Consider the following 22,364-nt stretch of genomic DNA (forward strand, 5'->3'; position numbering starts at 1 on the left):
ATATAAAATACATTGGAATGCGTTTCAAACTTAGTGCTGTGATAAGCCTCGAGCCTTCTTACTTGCACTGGTTTAAAGTATATTTTAGGGCCAGTTTTCAGCTATCAAACTATTTACAGCTTTTCCCAAGTACAGGTAAGAAAACAATTTTCACTTACACATTTCATGGTTTATATTTAATACAAATATGCCATGCTATTTTTAAAGGTGCCTATTAAAAGCAACAAACAAAATAAATAAATCAGGATAAAGCTGTTCCATAAAGCTGACCTGAATTACACTGCATCTATTGTTAGCACTCTGCTGCTGGAAGTTCTACCAAATGCTAGCTTAATGGAAGCCTTTTAAAGTGAATGGAGAATACCTGTGCAAATCCAACTCCATCTGTTCAGCACAACTTAAGTTATCAAAACAACTTCAAGACTGTGACGAAAGTCACGTAGAAGTTGCAGAAACACTGGAGACCAAAGCTGCCACAGATTTGATGGATTTCCTACTCCAAACAAAATGTGAAACAGTAGCCCTATGGTAAAATCCAGGGCTTTTTTTGAGCAGGAACGCACAGGAACACAGTTCTGGCTGGCATAATATGCAAATGAGGTCCTCCTGGGCTTTATCTACAAAAAGCCCTATGTGTCAGGGGGTGTGGCCTAATATGTGAGTTCCGGCTGGGCATTTTCTAGAAAAAAAGCCCTGCCTACATCTACACTCCAGAAATATAATTTGCTCCACCAAAGAATGTCACTGACACTGACTGACAGGGAGACAGATAACTCACTTTACAGTATTAGGGTTGCCTTCTCTTGAAATGGACATGATCTGGAGAGAGAACCCAGAGCACTTGGAGATGTAAGCATATCCAGCAGAACATTTTTCAGAGCTCTAAGTCCCTCATAACAGTACCATGCACACAAGATATCAGCCCTCCCCTACCATACAATCAGGAATACAGCTGGGCCACCATTAAGAAAATAAGTTCACAGAATCAGCATTGCTGTCAGATGGCCATCTAGCCTATTTAAAAACTTCCAAAGAGGGAGAGCCCATCACCTCCCAAGGAAGCCTGTTTCACTGAGGAATCGCTCTAATTGTCAGGAAGTTCTTCCTAATGTTGAGTCGGAAACTCTTTTGATTTAATTTCAACCTGTTGGTTCTAGTGCAAACTTCTGGGGCAACAGAAAACTACTCCACACCATCCTCTATACGACAGCCCTTCAAGTACTTGAAGATGGTGCTCATATCACCTCTCAGTCATCTCCTCTCCAGGCTAAAAACTCTCAGTTCCTTCAACCTTTCCACATAGGACTTGGTCTCCAGACCCCTCACCATCTTTGTTGCCCTTCTCTGGACACAATCCAGCTTGTCTATAGCCTTCCTAAATTGTGGTGTCCAATACTGAACACAATACTCTCAGTGAGGTCTAACCAGAGCAAAGTGATACCATCACTTCACTTGATCTGGACACTATGTTGATACAGCCCAGAAGTTGCATTTGCCTTTTTAGCTGCCACATCACACTGCTGACTCATTCAATGTATGGTTCACAAAGACCTCTAGATCCTTTTCACACAATCTACTGCCAAGTCTCTCCCATCCTATAATGATGCATTGGATTTTTCCTACCTAATGCAGAATTTTACATTTTATCCCCATTAAAATTAATTTTATTTGTTTTAGCCCAGTTTTCCAGCCTGTTGAGATCTTCGTATTCTGACTCTATTTCTTACCCCTCCCAATTTAGTATTATCCGAAATTTAATAAGCAGTCTCTCTTTCATCCAAATCATTTATACAGATGATGACATTCTGTTTAGACTACACTCAAAATTGTCTGGGGGGAGGGGGAGTCCTCAGCATGGGATCTTTTTCATTAGATTAGCAATACTGGTCCTCAGGTTACTTTGGTAGTGCCGAGACAAGTGAGAAGGGCAGCAACCATCACACAAGGTAAAATAAAAGAAAGGGGTTGGTCCCAGCCAGTGTTCCCTCTAAACTGAGTTAGAATGAGCTAGCTCACAGATTTTTAGCCTCCAGCTCACACGTTTTTGTCTTAGCTCAGGAAAAATGGTCCCAGAGAAAACTAATTTATGCAGTAGCTCATAACTTTAATGTCAGTAGCTCACAAAGTAGAATTTTTGCTCACAAGACTTTGCAGCTTAGAGGGAACATTGGACTCCCAGTCCCACCAAATACTGGTGATATACACACTTTTGTGGGGTGCCTCGAGATCTGTATGCTATCTGTAGATCTGTCTCCAACACTTACATTAAGTCAAATGGATGCGATGAGAGTCAAATGGATGCTCTGGATGCGATGAGAATAATCTAATAGTAGAGGAGGGGACAAACCAACTTACCCCAAAAACTTTTGTACGAGTAGAAGCCTGATTAAAAGAGTCCTTTCTCAGAGAATGATCGTTTCAGCTAGTGTTCTTAGGGACCTAGGTAGTTTCCTACTGTTGAAACTGTAGTGCATTTCTGGAATGAGGAAATTACCACTGCAGTAGACACAGCTGCTCATAAACACCTTCTCCTACAAGGAAAAACCTATGCAGCTACATATTTATGAGGGGTAGGTGAAGGCAATGATACAGCAACAGGCAATGATGGGGGAAAATCATGCCAAAGATGATAGCACAGAGCTACAGTTTAGAGCCTACTCAAGGGAAGTGATGACAGCTAAGGAAGTTAGCCTTTATTCCACCATATCTGCAAACTGTTACCAAGTGTTTTTTTCCTCCTGGTAACAGAGGGGAACAACATATACTGAATTAATAGATTGATGACTTATTACAACCAGTTTGCTATATTCTGCAGATTTTAAAAAATGAACAATTGCTCTAATACCTTTATTACAACTGTACTAAAAAACCTCTACCTTTTCTGGAGGCTTTTTTATGACAGAAAACCTAAATTTTCCTCACCTTTAAATCTACACATTTCTCCAGATAGATGGTACTCTTTCTTTCAGAAGTTGTATGAGGACCATATCCAAGATAACATTACTGAAGCCTTGGAAACTCTCCCCTCATGGCCTCCGGTTACCCCACAGGGAATAAAAGGACACATTGCGAGACTCAAAAATGGGAAGGCTCCAGGATCAGATGGTATTCCACCTGAAGCCTTGAAAGAAAACTTGGAGTAGTGGGCACAGTTTTTAGTGGTATTATTTAGATATATTGATAATTCTGATCATATTCCTAAACAATGGAGAACTGCAATTGTAGTCCCTATCAATAAAAAAGGTTTAAAAAACTAACCCTACTAATTATAGGCCCATTAGTCTTTTAAATATTATCAGTAAATTATATAAAAGGCATTTACTAGATAAATTGGAAATATGGATGGCACAAGAAGACATTATACCAGGGGTGTAAAACATGCAGTTCGGGAGCTGAATCAGACCCCCGGAGGGCTCCTATCAGGCCCCCGAGCAACCAGTTGTCAAACTGCTTTCTTCTCCTATATCTTGCTTTCTTCTGCATAACAACTTGCTTTGCAAGGCTTGCTCAATTGCACAGGAGCTACAGATCAAAACCTCTGTTTTCTCCCTTGACTGAGGCTCCTCCCTTGGGGAGAAAGGGGTGAGGAATAGCTTGCTTTGCCAGGCTCTCTCAATTGCACAGCAGAGCTACTGAGCCAAGCCTCTCTTCCTTCTATTGGCTGAGACTCCCCCCCCCAAGTCCCTTGAGGAAGGAAGGAAAGAGCCTGAGCTTCCTTTGTTCAGTTCCCTGGATCCCATGGGAGAAATACAAAGAAAGCACCTTTAAGACCAATGAGTGTTAATGTTTTAAGCATATTTTAAGTTTTTAAAAAAATATGTTTGTGTTCTTTATAAAATTTATATCTCTGCTACCTAATCTTAAATAGGTACACACATGGCCTAGCCCAACCCAACATGACCCAGCTCAACAAGGTCTCATTTATGTCAGAGCTGGCCCTCATAACAAATGAGTTCGACACTTGAAAGAGAGGGAATGGCTAAATCTAAACCAGACGAGACAGATAAAGCAGAATGGCAAGTAGCAATGGATGCTATGGAAGCAAGATTGGCAAACATAATTAGAGAAACAAAAACAGAGCTAAAAAGAGACATTGAGACAAGTGCAGAAGATGTGAAAAAAATATTTGAAAAAAGATATTGAAGATCTTAGAAAAGATTCACAAGCAGTTTTGCAAAAAGTAGAAGAAAAGGCGAAAGACCTAGATATGAGAATGGACCATGCAGATTCCACTATGCAAAAATTGCAGGAGAAAGCATTATTAGCTGACTGTAAATTTATGGAGAACCAACTACGGCTAAGAGGTGTGCCTGAGTCTACTATTACTGATCTAAGGACATATATAATTAAAATTATTGCTGAATTTTTAGGAGAGGACCCAGAAGAAACTGATCATTACTATGATTTACATAGTAAATTCGGAATACGCAAAAAAAATAAACTACCAAGAGATGTGGTGGTAAGATTTGTGACAAGGGACATGGTGGGAAGAATTCTTAGTAAACAATTTAAGAGCCCACTAGAGGTGGATGGCAGCAAAGTAAGAATTATGAAAGAACTGCCAAGGAAAGTCATCAGTGACAGGAGACACTACAAAAGGCTGACAGAAAAGTTGAGAGAAAAAGAAATAAGATATAGATGGGAACTTCCAGAGGGTCTGAGTTTTGAATTCAAAGGACGGAGATTTACCATCACAACCATTCAACAAATGACAAACTTTTTGAGTGAGCATAAAGACTTTGGGGAACCAGATCAAGAATAAAAACCATTATGGATTACAAATTAATATCTTGGAATATAAATGGACTCAACTCACCACAAAAAAGAAGGGCAACTTTTCATTGGATTGGTAAACAAAAATGTAACATAATTTGTTTACAAGTACACATCAAATTTTTATGGAATAAATTTTTTTATGGAATAAACAACTTGATATGGAATTTTTTTCATTGGCCATGGAGAAAAAAAGAAGTGTAGTATTTTATATCAAACAAAAACTTGACCCAAAATTAATATTTAAATATGATGATGGCAGATATATTGCGGTAGAAGTGACGCTGAATTATAAAAGAACTTTGTTTCTGGGAGTATATGCTCCAAATGGAGCAAAAGACTCTTTTTTTAAAGATATAATGCAACAATTGGACCAAGTGGTGCACGATCAAATTATGATAATGGGAGACTTTAATGGAACAGTGAAAAATACTCTGGACAGAACTAGGGAAAAAAATAACGAAGGGAAACTACCAAAATCATTCTTTGAACTGTAAAACAAGAGAGTTTAGAGGATCTATGAAGGGAATTAAACCCCAAAGAACATGATAATACTTACTTCTCGGCAAGGCACAACTCTTTTTCAAGAACTGACATGATTTGGGCCACAAAGATCTTGGGCTTTTAACGAAGAAAATAAAGATCCTTCCTAAAATAAGAGCAGACCATAATCCAATATTATGGTCTGCAAAATCAGGGAAAAAGACTCTAAGATGGCGGATAAATGAGGATTTGCTACATAAACAGGAAATAGTGGTTTCTCTGGAAAAGGAAACTAAATGCTTCTTCCAAATAAATGAAAAAGAAGACACCCAGTTGCAAATTGTGTGGGATGCATATAAAGACATTTTAATTAAATTGAACAACAAGGATAAAAGAGCCAAAAATAAACAAATGATGGACATTCAGAAAGAAATCAGCCAAAAAGAGAACAAGCTTAAAAAACGACCTGGGAAAAAGAAGCTTATAAGAGAAATTATAATACTACAAAGCCAACTGAGCCATTTGCTGAATAAAGAATTTGAATGGAATTTAAAAAGACTACAGCAGAAATCTTTTGAAGATGCGAATAAACCCGGAAAATATCTTGCATGGCAAATGAAAAAAAAAGGGAGAACAAAGTAATTAACAAAATTGTATCTGGAAAAAAAGACATTGTTGACCATGAAGGCATTAAAAGGGGATTTTACAAATATTATGCCAAGCTGTTTAAAAGCCAAAATGTTGATAGAAAAAGAATTGATGAGTATCTACAGAATATTAAGGTCAACTCATTAACAAAAAACATGGAGAATTTGTTGAATAAACCAATTGAGAGAGGAGAAATAGAAGAGGCAATCAACTTAATGAAATTAGGAAAAGCACCTGGTCCAGATAGCTTCACAGCAAAATTTTATAAAGTTCTCGCTGAGACGTTATTACCAAAACTTCAGACATTGATGAACACTATAAGATTAGATGGGAAAGTTCCCAGTACATGGAAAGAAGCAGTAATTTCTTAGATACCAAAAGAGGACAGAGACACCACAAATGTGAAAAATTATAGACCAATTTCATTACTAAATAATGACTATAAAATATACGCAAGAATATTAGCAGAACACCTTAAACAGCATTTGAACAGTTCTATTAAAGAAGAACAAGCAGGGTTTCTTCCCAAGAGACAAATCAGAGACAACATAAGGACAGTTATAGATATTATTGAATATTATGAGAAACACCCTGAAAAAGAAGCAGCATTATTTTTTACAGACGCAGAGAAAGCATTTGATAATGTGCATTGGGACTTTATGTTTGCAGTGATGCAGAAATTGAGATTGGGAGAAAATTTCACTAGAACGGTAAAGGCAATATATTCTGAACAATCAGCAAGGCTCTACATTAATGCAGACTTAACAGAAAAAACGATAATAAATAAAGGAACAAAACAAGGTTGCCCTCTATCTCCACTGATATTTATAATGACTTTAGAGGTTTTGTTAATTCAAATCCAAGACGATAAAGAGATAGAGGGGCTAAAAATGAAAGGTTTTCCTTACAAATATAGAGCATTTGCAGATGACGCTATAGCAGCGCCTGCCTCACGGCCTCACCGGATCTCTTTATTTAAGTCTCTTCGGGGTATTTTACTTGTTTATTTGATGGGACCACAGCAGCTTTGTTTGTTCTTCCCACAAAATATAGGCTCTTGAGAACTTTAACTTAAACCACAGATTTATTATAACGCAAAGTTCTTAACTTGGGGATATGGGAGATATTTACACAGGCTAATACGTTGTTCAGTTGTTTCAGGCTTTACAATCACTTTTTCTTTTGAGTCTTTCTTGGAGTCTCTCACAGTTACACAGTTCACAGTTTCCTATAACTCACTCTCCACCTCTAGCCAAGGTCTGGCCTCTTGGGATTGATGTGTCAAGTCTCACCCCTCGACTGGAGTCTCTCCTCTCAGCCCTCTTGGTGTCTCAGACCCACATCCACTCCCTCAACCACCTCACTAGATCTTCAGAGTTGTCTCTAGGTGTTTGTGACCGTTCAGGTCTTAACTGACTCACACACACACAGCCCTCTTGGCTGGTTTTGTCGAGCTTGCAGTCTCTGGAAGACTTCCCCGTCTCTGCCTCAAGCTCCTTCACAGGATCAGCTGCTCTCTCAGCCCTTCTGGTAGGTTCGAACTGACCCTCTCAGTCTCTGTCAGGTCCCCACTGACAGACTTCTCTGACAGGCACCTTCTCTGTCAGAAGCCAACTTGACTGAACCCTGCCTCAGCAGTTTCTCTCACTCCCACTACTTTCCCTCCCTGAGAGCTCTGAGCACTTTGCCCCCACCCTCAGGTCACCTGACGCAGCCCTGTGCATCTTCAGTTTATGGTTAACCCATTGCTTTCCGTCACAGACGCAATGTTTATAAATGAAAATCCCATTCATGTAACACCATTGCTGCTTCGTAATATACAAGAATATGGAGAATTGGCAGGCTTATAAATAAAGAAAAATAAAGAAAAATTGTGTAAAAATATGATAAAGAGCAAACAGGAAGAACTACAGCAATTAACAAAAATGTGAAATTACCTCGAAGGTAAAATATTTAGGTGTGGAAATAACAATGAAAAATATTGATTTGTATAAAAACAATTATGAAAAACTTTGGCGCAAGATTGATGGAGATATAAGTAAATGGAACAAACTGAACCTGTCTATGCTGGGTAGAATCTCTGCAATTAAGATGAATGATTTACCGATAATTATGTTCCTGTTTCAAACAATCCCAATAGTGAAAGACAATAAACAATTTGATAGATGGCAAAGGAAACTTTCAGAATTTGTATGAGCTGGGAAAAAACCAAGAATTAAAATGAAAATTCTGTTTGATGAGAAAGAAAGAGGTGGATTGCAACTGCCTAATTTAAAGCTGTATCATGATGCAGTTTGCCTGGTGTGGATTCAGGAATGGATGACATTATCAAATAGAAAGTTATTGACATTAGAAGGACATGGAAATGTCTTTGGATGGCATGCTTACATGTACTACGGGAAAAATAAGATGGATGGTTTCTTCTCACATCACTATATCAGAAACAATCTGTTAAATACCTGGTCAAAATACAAAATATATGGTGACGAAAGGAAACCGCTTTGGATCATACCAACAGAAGTAATAAAATTGTATTCAGATATAAAAGAAGAGAAATGGTTAACATATAAACAACTTTTAAAGATCCAAGGGGAAAAGTTGGCATTAAAAACAGCTGAAGAAATACAATTTAAATATAACTGGTTTCAACTGCAACAAATAAAGAGCTTGCTTGACAGGATATTAAGTACTATGGAATAAGACAAGAACAAACAGAACTGAAGAGAATGCTATTTGGAGAAAGTGAAAAGCTGATTTCAAGGACATATAAACTATTATTGAAATGGTCTACGGAAGATGAAGTAGTTAAATCGCAAATGATAAAATGGGCAATAAATATAAATAAAGAAATACAGATGGAGTCGTGGGAATACCTATGGAGGAACTCTATGAAAATTTCTACATGTTATAACCTTAAAGAGAATTGCTTCAAAATGCTATACAGATGGTATATGACACCTAAGAAACTGGCAAAAATGAACAATCAGTTGTTGGATAGATGCTGGAAATGTAAATGCCGTGAAGGATCTTTTTACTATATGTGGACTTTTGAAAAGGCGAAGCAATCCTGGCAAATGATTCAGCAGGAGATCTCGAAAGTGTTGTGATATAATATTAAGAAAACACCAGATATTTTCCTGCTGGGATTACAAATGGAAAAATTTCAAAAGCAAGATAGAATAATTTGGTACTTTCAGCTGCACCGACATTATATGCGCAAATGTGGAAACAAGACAAAATACCAGAAGTATGGGAATGGACTCTGAAAGTTATGCATTGGAATGAAATGGACAAACTTACGAGAATCTTAAAAGAACAAGATCTAGAGAAATTTAAAAGCGACTGGGGAGTTTCAAAAACACACTGAAAAACAAATGTTAAAGGACATTTGGTGATCTTTGACAATTGTTAATCTTTAAAGAAGCGATGTATGGATTACAGTTTAAAAGACATGATTATTGGATTATAACCTTTTTTCTTTTTCCCAATGACTAAGAAGAAATACAATGAAGATGGATTATAACCTTTTGAGTTTTTCAGAAAAAGATTTTCTAATAGACAAAGTTTATTACCTTATAACAAACTAGATTAAATAATAATATGGGGACGTTTGATAAGAGGGCATGCACTGCTGGGTGTCACAAAAGGGGGAGGTGGAGAAAATGTTATATATGTGTACCAACATTTAATGACAAATGAAGATATGTTATTACAATATATTACAATAAATTGTTTTAAACCCAACAAATGAGTTCGACACCCCCTGCATTATACCAAAGACATTATACCATTATACCACTTTAGTGCAGAAAGATCAACCATAGAACATTGTTTGATTTTTCAACATCTAATAGAAAAATACTCTGCCAGAGGCCCCACCTCTTCATATGTTGCCTTTATAGATTTAAAGCGAAACTACAGGATCTTAGCATACAGCTGTGTAAATAAGAAAACCACTAAACAAGACAGTGTAATGTAAAGGTCATGGTGTTCTGACAAAGCTTGCACATAGAACTTCAAATAGAAAAGAGCATGTAGCAAAAAAACATTAACAGAAGACAGTTCAAAAGCAGTCTTTCCAATCACAAAGGAGAGACAATAGTCCAGTATTTAGTTCATGGAACTAAAAGAAACCCTTCCAAAGAAATTTTATATTTTATTCTCTTTCTACTATGTAATTGCATCTGGATTTTTTGGTTAAATTTTCTATTTCTGTTTTTACTAGAGCTTCACTTGAATACCTGTATATCTGATAATGTTCTTGTCAGTTGGATCTGGCTGCTGACCATAATAAAAATGAACTGACTACAACTGTACTAATTAACATCTCTGAGATTCCCACATCATATTTTTCTGGATATTTCTCAGTTGGTGCTGCCTGACAATGTGGACAGAAGTGACACCTATTAGCCTAGCTCAGCGGTGTCAAACTCATGATGGCTGAATCTGACATAAATGAGACTTTGTTGGGCCAGGCCATGTTGAGCTGGGCTATGTTGGACTGGGCCATGTATGTACCTATTTAAGATTAGGTAGAAGAGATATAAACTTTATAAAGGACAAAGACAAATAATTAATTAATTAAAAAAAAAAAGACTTAGAACATGCTTAAAACATTAGCACTTGTTGGTCATAAAGGTGCTTTCTTTGTATTTCTCCCTTGGGAACTGAGCAAAAGAAGCTCTGGCTGTTTCTTTCCTTCCCCAAGGGATGAGGAGGGGGAGGAGCTTCAGCCAATAGAAGGAAGAGAGGCTTGGCTCAGCAGCTCTGCTGTGCGACTGAGAGAGCCTGGAAAAGCAAGCTATCCCTCCTCCCCTTCCTCCCCAAGGGAGGAGCCTCAGTCAATGGAGAAAATAGAGGTTTTGCTCTGTAGTTCCTGTGCAATCAAGCAAGCCTTGCAAAGCAAGCTGTTATGCAGAAAGAAGCAAGAGAGAGGGAGAAGGGTGCAGATGACAGCCAATTGCTTTGGGACCTGATAGGACCCTCAGTAGGCCTGATTCGGCCCCTGGACCACTTGTTTGACACCCCTGGCCTAGCTGCTAAAATTTGTGATATGGAGAACTGACCCAATGGGGCCAGGTGGTTAATGTTTCCTTAGAAGAGAGGTCTTTAAAGGAACAGTTATGAAATCCTACTTTTTAAAAGGAATCTCAGGAACTTATGGATGTTAATAACTATCAATCTTAACTTTAACTTAAAGTAAACTCATGGTGGCAGCCTAATTTCAGGATTTCTGAATATTCTGATTTTACTTCTGGTCAGGTTTAGAAAGAAATTTATTTAAACATCTTGGTAAATTATTGATGCCTGCGGACCAGATAAAATAACCTCCTGTTCTTATGGACCTTTCAGCAACTTTTCATATTATCTATTTTTCTGGACAGCCTGATAGAACAGCAGCAGGGAACACTGTTTTACAGTGGCTCTGGTCTTTTCTAGAAGGCAAAGTCCAGGTGGTGATGATGGAGGTATACTGCTGTTCCCTTTTAGAGTTCTATCATGTACCCCCATGCTACTGAATACCTACATGAAATTGCTGAGGTCATCTTGAGTTTTGCAGTAGGTACTCTCAATATGCTTCCAGCTTGGTTTCTCTGCAACTTAATCTGGTCAAGGTGGAAGTTTAAGTGGTCAAACATAAGGCTATTCTGGGACTAGATTTATAACCTGTTTTGGATGAGGTTATGTTTTCCCCTAAAGAACCAGTTTTCCCCTTGGCAAAGTAGCCCACGGCTATGGGCTCGCCACAAAGAGAATCCATCTGAACATAGTTATATATGCCTTCATTACATTCAGATTGAACTACTGCAACATTTGAACACATGTGGTTCAAAAGCCACATTTGTTCCAATTATGGCAAAAACCCTAGAAGGAACCTATTGTAGGGAACATGTACCGTAACCCGGTATTGTAGGAGTTAGTAGTAGTACTTTATTCACGGTCATCCGACCAGCTTAATACAAACAGAAACAAAATCATAAAAACAAACCCATCACCTCTTACACAGAGTTCCTCACGCCAACTATTACACATATTGTTAAAACTCATAGCCAAGATTTACATTCTCAATTTTCCTCCTTTCCAACTGAGCAACATAACAGAAACGGGCAATCTTAGTTGAAACATCAGAGTGAGTGTCAGACAGGAGGAGTTCCACTGAGCCAAGTTGACATGGGTACAATTTATTTATTTTTATTTTATTTACATTACACTTTTATCCCGCCCTCTCCGCAAGCGGACTCAGGGCGGCTTACAACAGTTGTTTACACGATTTAAAACAATAAGTCAATAAAATCTATAAAACATTAATACAATTAAAATTTTAAAACAATTCCATGGTGCTGTGCCATTACTACAATTCAAAGGGCAGGAATCTTTAAGGATATTTAAGCAATGAGGATCCTGTGAATTTAGGGGAAGGTATTTGTGAATTTCCTGCATTGTGCAGGTGAGCTTAGCGGGCTCTTAGTACAGGGCCTACTCTAAGCTCCAGGAGGATTGGCTACATTGGAGGGGTGTGGCCTAATATGCAGAGAAGCTCCTACTAGAAAAAGAGCCCTGTTCAAAACTATTTGTCAAAGTAAGAGATTTAATATCAGCAGGGCTTTTTTGGTAGAAAAAGCCCAAGAGGAATTCATTTGCATATTAGGCCACACCCCCTGATACCAAGCCAGCAGGAATTGCGTTCATGTGCATTCCTGCTCAAAAAAAGCCCTGAATATCAGCTTATTTCAACATTAACTGCAGCAACATCTGTTTTGCAATTGCACCAAAATTGCACCGACAGAAACTTCAATTCAAGTAAACTCTGAATGCTAACAAGTAGGAACTTTCCAAAGCTGGGAAAGTTTCACTTTTACTTTCTGGTTCCAGAAAGTGTAATAAGAAGATCAGCAACAAGAAAGGAGGTGGAGTTTCTGCAATCTAGAGAAGCACACAACCCTCATTTGCAACCTTTATGCACGGGAGAAGTCAGGGAAGAGGGTGAGAGAGCTAGTATTCTGTAAACTCCAGTAGGAACAAGCAATCACATTTGCAAAATTTACTTTGCATGGTGCAGAGTAGAAAGTGCTAGCTGTCTGTGAAATCCAACAGCAGCAAAACTCATTTGCAGCTCTGTGCTGGGTTTAGCAGGAGACAACATGTCCATTCCATACATAAGCGTGACCCCAAAACATGCTTATCTTTATATGTAAGTTAAAAGCAGTACTAGCAGGTAGGGATGAAAACAGTTAGATGTTTAAAGTTTGTATATTGCTAAATGTTTAAACTAGCCTTGCTTTGCAAATGCTACCGGCAGACCTTTAAATCATGCAGGGACAGAGCTCAACAAACACATTAGGCTGGCTGCTGGGGATGGAGATGAGAAAAAGGTGGAGCTGGGAAAGGGCATAATTCAGTTTTACTTGCATTCCAGGGGTGGCCAACGGTAGCTCTCCAGGTGTTTTTTGCCTACAACTCCCATCAACCCGTCATTGGCCATGCTGGCTGGGGCTGATGGAAGTTGTAGGCAAAAAACATCTGGAGAGCTACCGTTGGCCACCCCTGTTTATGTATTCTGCTACTTCTCTATTCCAGTTGCTACAAGAACAGAACATGCCCTTGCAGCAGCAAGTCAAAAATCCACTGCTTGAATATATTTTAATCACGATTACCCTGACTTTCCCTTACTTCAGACCAATTCCCCTGACTTTCCCTGACCAATTTCCATTTCCCTGACTTTCCAGAAAGTGGCAATCCTGTATTTGGTTAGCTGCAGTGTTGTTTTACAGCATATTAATGTCAGTTTGAATTTTATTTATGTCTTCTAAGCTACTCCTAACAGTTTTATGTCACCAGTAAATATGACAATTTGATACGCTACTGACATTAGTTTCCTGGAAGCAATAACTTAAACCAGCAGGCTACTGCTGGATATTCCAGAAGTGCTTCAGTATAATTTCTCAGACGCTCAAAATAGCAAACAGGGGATTGAATCTTATCAAGAATCCTCACTTGTTCAGAAGAATTTAGCATGCAGCACAGAGTTTCCAATTTATTTCTGTTACAAGAATATTTGAACACAAAAATTAAAATAAAGCACTTTTCTGTACAGTTACAGAAGTAAGTTCAAATTCACTAATATATTTGGGGCCAGGACACAATGCTATGCCATTTTGCTCTCCCAGGGCAGGATGGCGAAAGATTTCTTTTTTACTATTTCAGTTGGATTTTTCTTAGGAGGCAGACTGAAAGGTTATTTTTAAAATACATATATCAACCTGCAGGGAAAGAACTAATAAAACTTCAGCTGAATTGAGAATTTCTTTTCCCAGCTGAACAGTAATTTGATTTGATGCTACATGACAAATAGCTCAGTGAATTTATTCAGAAGAACACCAAGGCAAATATACTTCCTTAATTAAGGCTGCCTTTGTTATCAGGCATACCAGTTAAAAAAATGGCACTTGTTCTGAAATAAGAGTGACTCACCTTTTGTAGGATGACCGTTCTGTCTCCCTTTCTTCACCACCCTTCTGCTATATTCAGAAATGCCTTCAGTTAAATTAGTTCTATACTATCCTTATGTAATCTAATTTACATCTGGAGCACTGAAGGTCCTAGTCCTATTATAATGAGATACCCAAATATTAGTAGCAACTTGCAAGTCTGATTTTGCATTTCTGCAAGCTTTTAATTGGGCAACTTAAAATCCAGTTGAGAGAGCTTTCATATTCAAATATATATAACAGGGTAGCCATGTTAGTTTGCTACAACAAACACAGCTAGGAACTAGATCCAGCAATGCTCGCAAATAGCTTCTTTTGCATCCAACTCAAATGATCATGGCACCTTCAACATTCTTCAAAGTACCAGAAACCTATGCTCAGAGACATATTACATGCATCTGTCAAAGGTGGCAGAAATTTAAATGGAAAGCAACTATTCCCAGTAACAACACCAGCTTCTAACCTACAATGAAATAAAAAATACCTATTTAATATAGTTCTTTATACTTTGTATAATCTTACCAAGCCATTTGCTTCTCTAATGTGCAACTACAGTGAAGCAATAATATTATTATGTCTGTGTTGATAAATTGCCTTCCACATTATTACTACCTTTTTCAAGGTCTCCACATTTTCTAGTAACAATACAAACATGCTTAGAGGACTAGAACATGAAAACAACACCATTAGTATCCTGTAGGGTTGCCAAGTCCAATTCAAAAAATATCTGGGGACCTTGGGGGTGGAGCCAGCCGAGGACCTGCCTACCTGAGGGACCGTCTTTCCCCATACGAACCCCAGAGAGCACTGAGGTCAGCAGGGAAGAACCAGCTGGCTATCCCCGGACCAAAGGAGGCAAAACTACAAAATACTCGCACACGGGCCTTCTCTATCACAGCCCCACACCTATGGAACCAGCTCCCGGAAGAAGTGCGAGCCCAGCGGAGCCTTGACCAGTTCCGCAGGGCCTGCAAGACCACCCTTTTTAGGATGGCCTTTGCCGGCTGAGCAACTGATGCTAGGTGACTTCTATCACCATTATTTTATGAACAGAATTAGCACCTGAAATGTATCTGTATTTGTTTTAAATCGGAATGTTTTTAAGATTAATGTGATTTTAAACCTTTGTATAATTACATGGATATGTTGTTAGCCGCCCTGAGCCTGCTTTGGCGGGGAGGGCGGGATATAAATAAAATTATTATTATTATTATTATTATTATTATTATTATTATTATTATTATTATTATTATTATTATTATTATTGGGGTGGAGCCAGGAGCAAGGTTGTGACAAGCATAATTGAACTCCAAAGGGAGTTCTGGCTATCACATTTAAAGGGACTGCACACCTTTTAAATGCTTTCCCTCCATTGAAAAATAATGAATGATAGGGGCACCTTCTTCGGAGGCTCACAGAATTGGACCCCCTAATCCAATCCTTTTGAAACTTGGAGGGTGTTTTGAGGAGAGGTACCAGATGCTATGCCAAAGATTTGGTGCCTCTGCCTCAAAAAAAAAAAAAGCCCCCCAGAGCCCCAGATAACCGTGGATCAATTCTCCATTATTCCCTATGGGAATTGATCTCCATAGGGAATAATGGAGTGTCCAACAGACATTTCCCTCCCCCCACCGTTTTCTGATGGTGGGAGGCCTCCAAACCGGGGGATCCCCTGCCCCCTCCTGGGGATTGGCAACCCTAACACTCACTCTCTCTCTCTCACACACACACACACACAGGGAGACAAAGAGTAAGAGAGAGCAGCCAAAATAAGCAGTCTGCAATCCCACACTCATGTGGTCTCACTGGGGCAATTTACTTACGAGTTGCTGAAGTTCCAAGTTCCATCAGACTAACATAGGGAAAGCAAAGGTTCTAGTTCCTCCTTTACTATGCAAACTTCTAAAAGGATTGTGAAACAAATGGAGGGTCTGCACTGCTATAGCTTCACAGCTAACAAGGAGCAGCTGTCTTGTTCTACCGGCTCACTCACCCCCATTCAGCCTGGCTGGGTCCTAGATTTAAAGGCACAGACACACTATTCAGAAAGCAAGCCTTTCCAAGGTTCCTCTAGTTCTAAAGTGAAAAGGCAGGTGGGGACTGGGGGGGTGGGACTTTCCCCCACTGGTCAGCTGACTGGGGGTGGGAAGGAGCCTGCAAAACCGGGAGATCCCCTGCCGGGACCTGGGGATTGGCAAGCCTAGTATCCTGCACAAATGATTGTCTTTCTGCCAACCTATAACTGTAGGAAAGTCAAGGATACTGCATTGGTGTCAAAGGAAAGGTAATGTAGCATGCAACAGGAGCCATTTGCCACACTAAAACACGATAGCTTTCATCACATTTTTAGAAGCCATCCGGACAGAAGTGGGTATTTTTATATGTAATTTCCATCTTCACATGCCCTACCTGTTTGCACCACCATGTGTGTCCATCCACTGCAGACTCTTCCAACCTTTTCACCCAAGAAATAGTGAGGCTCTATCTTCCAAGGTTTCAAAAGAAAATCATCTTCGTTCACTAGCTGCTTGTGTTTGTTGCTCCCCCAAACATATAGCTCTCCTTCAGCTTTAAAAAAAAAGTTAGGAAAACAAATAGACAGCGGTAATATTTTGGAATCTGCTTCAAGAACTTCATTCATCCTCATACTGTTTGTTATTAATGCTATTTGTTTTTGTGTAAATTGGCTTTAATAGGAAACTCTTTTAGTTTTCCATTCAATACAGATAAAGTTTTCAGGAACTGTACTCATCTTCTAACAAATTTTGTTAGGAGCAAGTATCCCAGTTGAATAGGAAATTACAGTTCACACATACTGATCAGGTAGCAGGAGGCATCTGGAACCCACAAGAGGGCAAGCAGATTATAGAGTAGGCAGAGACAAGCACCCCCACAAAAAAAAATACGGCAAGTAAACAGTGTGATTGCATTTGGCAACCCAAAAAAGGAAGTGAGCACTATAGAGAGGGACAGAAGAAAATAAAGAAAGCTAGCACTACAGAAAGGGACAGAAGCAGCCTTAAGAAGAAAACAGCAATTTTCTTGATGTACCTTTCTTGGTAACCATCATTTGCAATCAAACTACTCATCTCTGAGAGAAGAGATCTTCAAGACAAAGTACTGCTATAGTGCAAAAGAAAAGCCAGCCAATTCCACAGTGAATTGGAAGGGAGGGGGGATATAAGAAATTTGGCCAAGGAATTAATCTATCCCTCAAAGATTAAGTTCATGGCTTTTGCAGCAAGCAGGAATAGCTGCATTTTAAGTCCTGCAGCACCGTGCAAGTAATGAAGTCTGAGCAAAGATAAAGGACAATCAATAGAGTTCACTGTGGGTGATAACAGACAGGCAGTTTCAGCCACTCCAGGGGCAGGAGGTAAGCGGATCAAAAAAGCACGTACATACGTGCACATTTGCCTGTTCCTACCACAGAGCACATCTGGGGCCACCTCAGAAAGGCACCACTTACAAAGTGGTGCCTAAATTCTGAGGTGGCTCCGAGGCAATTCCCCGGCCACCTGGATGGCCAGGAAGTGCCCAGGAAGCGGCCAAGAGGCACACGACCACTCTGGAAGCTCATCCAGAGCACACATAGTCAGGGCTAGCCCTATAGCACATGGTGCCCCAGGCAGACTTGCCACCCCTCTCTGCAGCAGTGCCCCCGACGCCCCCCTCTGTGGCTCCTCCTCCCTCCCTTTCCCACCATTTCAATGCCCGAGAAGGGGCGGTTGAGCACCATGTTTCCCGGGCTCTTTAAAGCCCCCTCCACAATCAGCGGATCGGCGGGTAAAACGGCACCAGAGTCTCGCAGCTCCTATGCCAGCCCTCTGTGCGATCACAATCAGTGCAGGGTTGAGGAGGCAGTAGCAGCAGGAAGGATGAGCAAGCTGCCGAAAGAGCGGCGACCACTGCTGCCTTCTCCCCCCTTCCTTCCTGGATTGTGGGTGAAGAAAGGGGGAGAAGGCAGCAGCAGCCGCTCTTTTGGCAGCTCACTTGTCTTTCCTGTTGCTGCTGCCCCCTCAACCCTGCAGTGATCATGATTACGCTGGAGGGCTGGCATAGGAGCCACGAGCCTCCAGCGCCGTTTTACCCACCGATCAGTTGATCAGCGGGAGGGGGGGCTTTAAAGATCCCAGGAAGCGCAGTTCCATTGCCCCTTCCCAGGCACTGAAATGGTGGGGAAGGGGGGGGAGGAGGCACCGCAGAGCACAGACAAAGGAGGCATTTGCCTAGGGGGAGAAGAGAGCCGAATTTGACGCTCCCACCCTTCCAATGCCCTAGGCAAATGCCTAATTTGCCTAGTGGGCGGGCCAGCCCTGCACGCAGCCCATCCCTGTTCCAGGGGCAGGCTGCAGGCCATTTGGAGGCTCCCGGTTGCTCCTTTTCTGGCCAGCTTACTTCCAGGGCAGCTTGATGCCACCCTCGGCCAGCCTTCTGTTGTCTGCCTTTGTGTTGTTCATGTTTGCAGCATACAGCAGCATCATGGATTGACATGCCAACGAGAGAAACTATATTTATTTCTGGGGGACTTCAGACTTGAGGGGTGGTTCTCTTGTTCAGAAGAACCTCCTTGAATACAAGTAGTACATTCACAAAAAGATGCCACTTCCATCTCTTCACACATACCCCTATACACACAGATGCAACCCTTCAAACACAAAGGAAACAATCACTTTCTTGGGGGGGGGGCATAAATCAAGTCTGCAGTGTAACAACACCACTTCTTCTTTAAGGAAAAATTCAGGCTTTGCTGATTACCTTTATGTTAAAGGAAAGGATACAGAAACTTCACATCTCCTGACAAAATTTGTCATAACATGCTGTTGAAAGACCAGGCAGCCAGCAGCAAGCAAGGTCATCAGGTGACCATATTCAGAGGAACCTACCTGTAAGTGATGCAGCATGATATGACCCTGAAGTAACATTCTTCATTTGGATGTTTTCAAGACCTACAAAGACAATCCATTATGTCTGACTAGCAGAAGAGGATCTTTTGCAGAATACTACCATGTGAAGCTGTATTAGCAGAGAACTAACAAAAGCCACAGTTGCAAGATTGTCCCTCGTAAAGCTTTATGCTCCATGGATCAACATCTGCTGGTGGTCCCCCAGCCCAAAGGAGATCCGCTTAGCCAGAGCCAGAGCTAGAGCCTTTTTGGCTCTGGCTCCAGCCCGGTGGAACACTCTCCCAAGTGAGAACAAGCCTTGTGGGACTTGTTGCAATTCCACAGGGCCTGTAAAATGGAGATATTCTGCCAGTCCTACGGTTGAGGTGGTGGAAATCTGACTATATCAGCCTTCTCCACCTGGCATTGTGCTATTTACCTTAGCACTTTTTTTGTAGCTTTTCTGCCATTTGCCCAGTATCTGGTTTTCATCTATGGGCATGCATACTGAAAGTTTTTGGGAGCACCTGTCAACTCATGTTTTATTACCATCTTCTGAGTTATTTTAGTGTATTAGTTGATACTGCATACATTTTAGTATTGTGTATTATGTTTTAATGGGTTTAAATTTATTGTTTATTTATTGTTGTGAACCACCGAGAGCCCTGCAGTTCAGGGAAGGGCAGGCTAGAAATTCTATTTAATAAATTAAATAAATGTAGGAAAGGAAGCTGCTTCAGCTGTCCCATGTTATTACTTTCCCTGTTCATTTAACATGCCAGAGACCACCTGCAGCTCCTATATAAAAAACTAGGAACAAACTGAAGAATGTTCAACCTAGCAGTGTATAACACAAAAGGAACAGAGAACAGAGATCAGGGATGATCTAATGAAATTGCTACACATTCCTCCAACAAATCCAAAATTCATGTAGTTTGGCTTATTCTTTTGCTGATCAAATAATGAGGGGGGAAAGGGGAAAAGGAAACCTACATATTGCCCTGAATGTTATTTTGCAACTGCTGAGGTGAACTGCCTTGGTACAACCAACACCCAGAAGTAATTTGGAAAAGGCTTTTTTGTACTTTCTTGACTCCACTTGTTAGTCAAGTTAGCATCTTAATGAAATTGGAAGTACCGGTACCTTTCCTACAGCATGTGAGAATCAATTACTGTAATTTCATGCATTGTGAAGAAACTTACTTTCAACATCCTTCTAAAAAGATCTATGCTAGTAGGTGAATCTCCTTGGGAACAAAACTTGTCCTCATTCCCAGCTTGACAGTATAACACAGGCTCTGGCTATTTGGGGCAAGTAATCTCTCAAAGCCGTCACTGTTACATTTTACATCATCCCATGCCCAGTCAGAGTTTTCAAACAATATTGTTTGTCTTTATGCCAGTAAAGGCTGACTTGACTTGAATATTATTTGTCAAAGCTGATTTATGAATCACATTCCTCATATTTACTGCAAGTGTTTAATAAACTGAGCCAATTAGGAGAGCCAGTTTGGTGTAGTGGTTAAGTGTGCAGACTCTTATCTGGGAGAACAGGTTTGATTCCCCACTCCTCCACTTGCACCTGCTTGGGTCAGCCATAGCTCTGGCAGAGGTTGTCCTTGAAAGGGCAGCTGCTGTGAGAGCCCTCTCCAGCCCCACCCACCTTACAGGGTGTCTGTCGTGGGGGAGGAAGGTAAAGGAGATTGTGAACCGCTTTGAGACTCTTCAGAGTGGAGGGCGGGATATAAATCCAATATCTTCTTCAGCCAGAGTGAAATTTTAAAAATGATACTTATATTTTTGCTGCTATAAGAATGTCCTTATGCTTGAATGTTTCAAATCATAATGCATGACAAGCACAGCTGCAAATTATATTTTAGAAAACTGACCTGTTACTTTGCAAGGTTCCTTTGCCCTCAAGAAGGATGGAATCCTTTTTTCTTGATGTGCCCGCTTTGCATGAGAAACCATACCAGTTCCCCACTGAAAAACTGAACCATTTTCTTGTAAACACATAGGTGCAAAAAGAAACTGAAAATTAATGTCATCTCTACTCACTTGCTAATAGACAAAACCAGCTTATACTTGCAAGATGTTAACACAAATTATAGATACAACTCTGATTAATCGACACCTGGCAGCAGACTAAGTGCTGTGTGATGCATAAAATACCCATTTTTCTGCGGCATATGAAAGTAACACGAATAAAATCAGTTAGCAGATCATTTTCACTATGCATCACAGAAAGCTCTGGCAATTGCTCAGCATTTAAACTCTCTCTTGTCATTTCATACACAAGACAGCACCGCTGCAATTCCATGCAGACTTAACATCCCATTACAGTGAAGGGCACCGTAACTGGGTAGAGCCACCAAAGGCTCTCTTTGGCTTTTGAAATCTGTGTCTGTAGAGAACAGCACAGTTTCAAAGTTATTGGAATATCCACATTGTTTTCCCTTTGAGAGAAGGGACAAAGCCTTTAAGCACTTCTTCAGACAATTAAATGATCAAGTTAAGCAATACACTCATGCTTATCCCTATCGGGTGAGGATGATTATCTCATTCCCACACATACTAGTGAGAAAGCAGCTTGCTGCAAGCTACAAAACTTAGCTTTTTAAAAAATCCCAAAATAGAAGACAGGGGATAAATGTTTTAAAAGGGGAAAAAATGTTGGCCCTTCATTTCAGGGGGAGAGGCCACACTTCCTTTTCAGTGGTTGGGAACTTACATAGTGGGTTGGTAAAGCAGGGAACTCTAAGCCTCAAGTAATTTATTTTAAAATACTATTAAACAAAACTCCTTAAATGGGTCACAACATTATGCAGGAATGGGTTAGAGGATAGTATCACTGACGGTATCAACAGGCACTATAAAGCAGACTCCTGCAATACACAGCTACATCACACAGAATTCACAATTATTAACAGGTAACATTAGCTTAGTGAGGCTGGAAACCATGGTTTTTCAATTATAAAATACTGTGCTTCAAGCACTAGAAAAATATGATGTATCTACCACAGAAGCACGAAGATGAAGAAAATACATATGGGTCCCTTGCATAATAAAGTAAAAATTGTACAAC

At 40.1% G+C, this 22,364-nt stretch overlaps 1 protein-coding gene across 2 annotated transcripts in view; it reads right to left on the reverse strand.

The window, feature by feature from the left end:
* Positions 1 to 22,364, reverse strand: part of SERGEF (secretion regulating guanine nucleotide exchange factor) — a 145,197-nt gene that overhangs the window by 117,473 nt on the left and 5,360 nt on the right. For both annotated transcript variants that reach the window (XM_060262304.1, XM_060262305.1), the window contains exons 6-8: positions 21,169 to 21,282; positions 19,280 to 19,342; positions 16,803 to 16,961 (exon numbers count right to left, since the gene is read on the reverse strand). In XM_060262304.1, coding sequence (XP_060118287.1) covers positions 16,803 to 16,961; positions 19,280 to 19,342; positions 21,169 to 21,282 — 336 coding nt within the window. The remainder of the gene's footprint in view (positions 1 to 16,802; positions 16,962 to 19,279; positions 19,343 to 21,168; positions 21,283 to 22,364) is intronic.

The sequence above is a fragment of the Heteronotia binoei genome, chromosome 21 (assembly GCF_032191835.1).
Source record: "Heteronotia binoei isolate CCM8104 ecotype False Entrance Well chromosome 21, APGP_CSIRO_Hbin_v1, whole genome shotgun sequence".
In the NCBI taxonomy this organism is placed as follows: domain Eukaryota; kingdom Metazoa; phylum Chordata; class Lepidosauria; order Squamata; family Gekkonidae; genus Heteronotia; species Heteronotia binoei.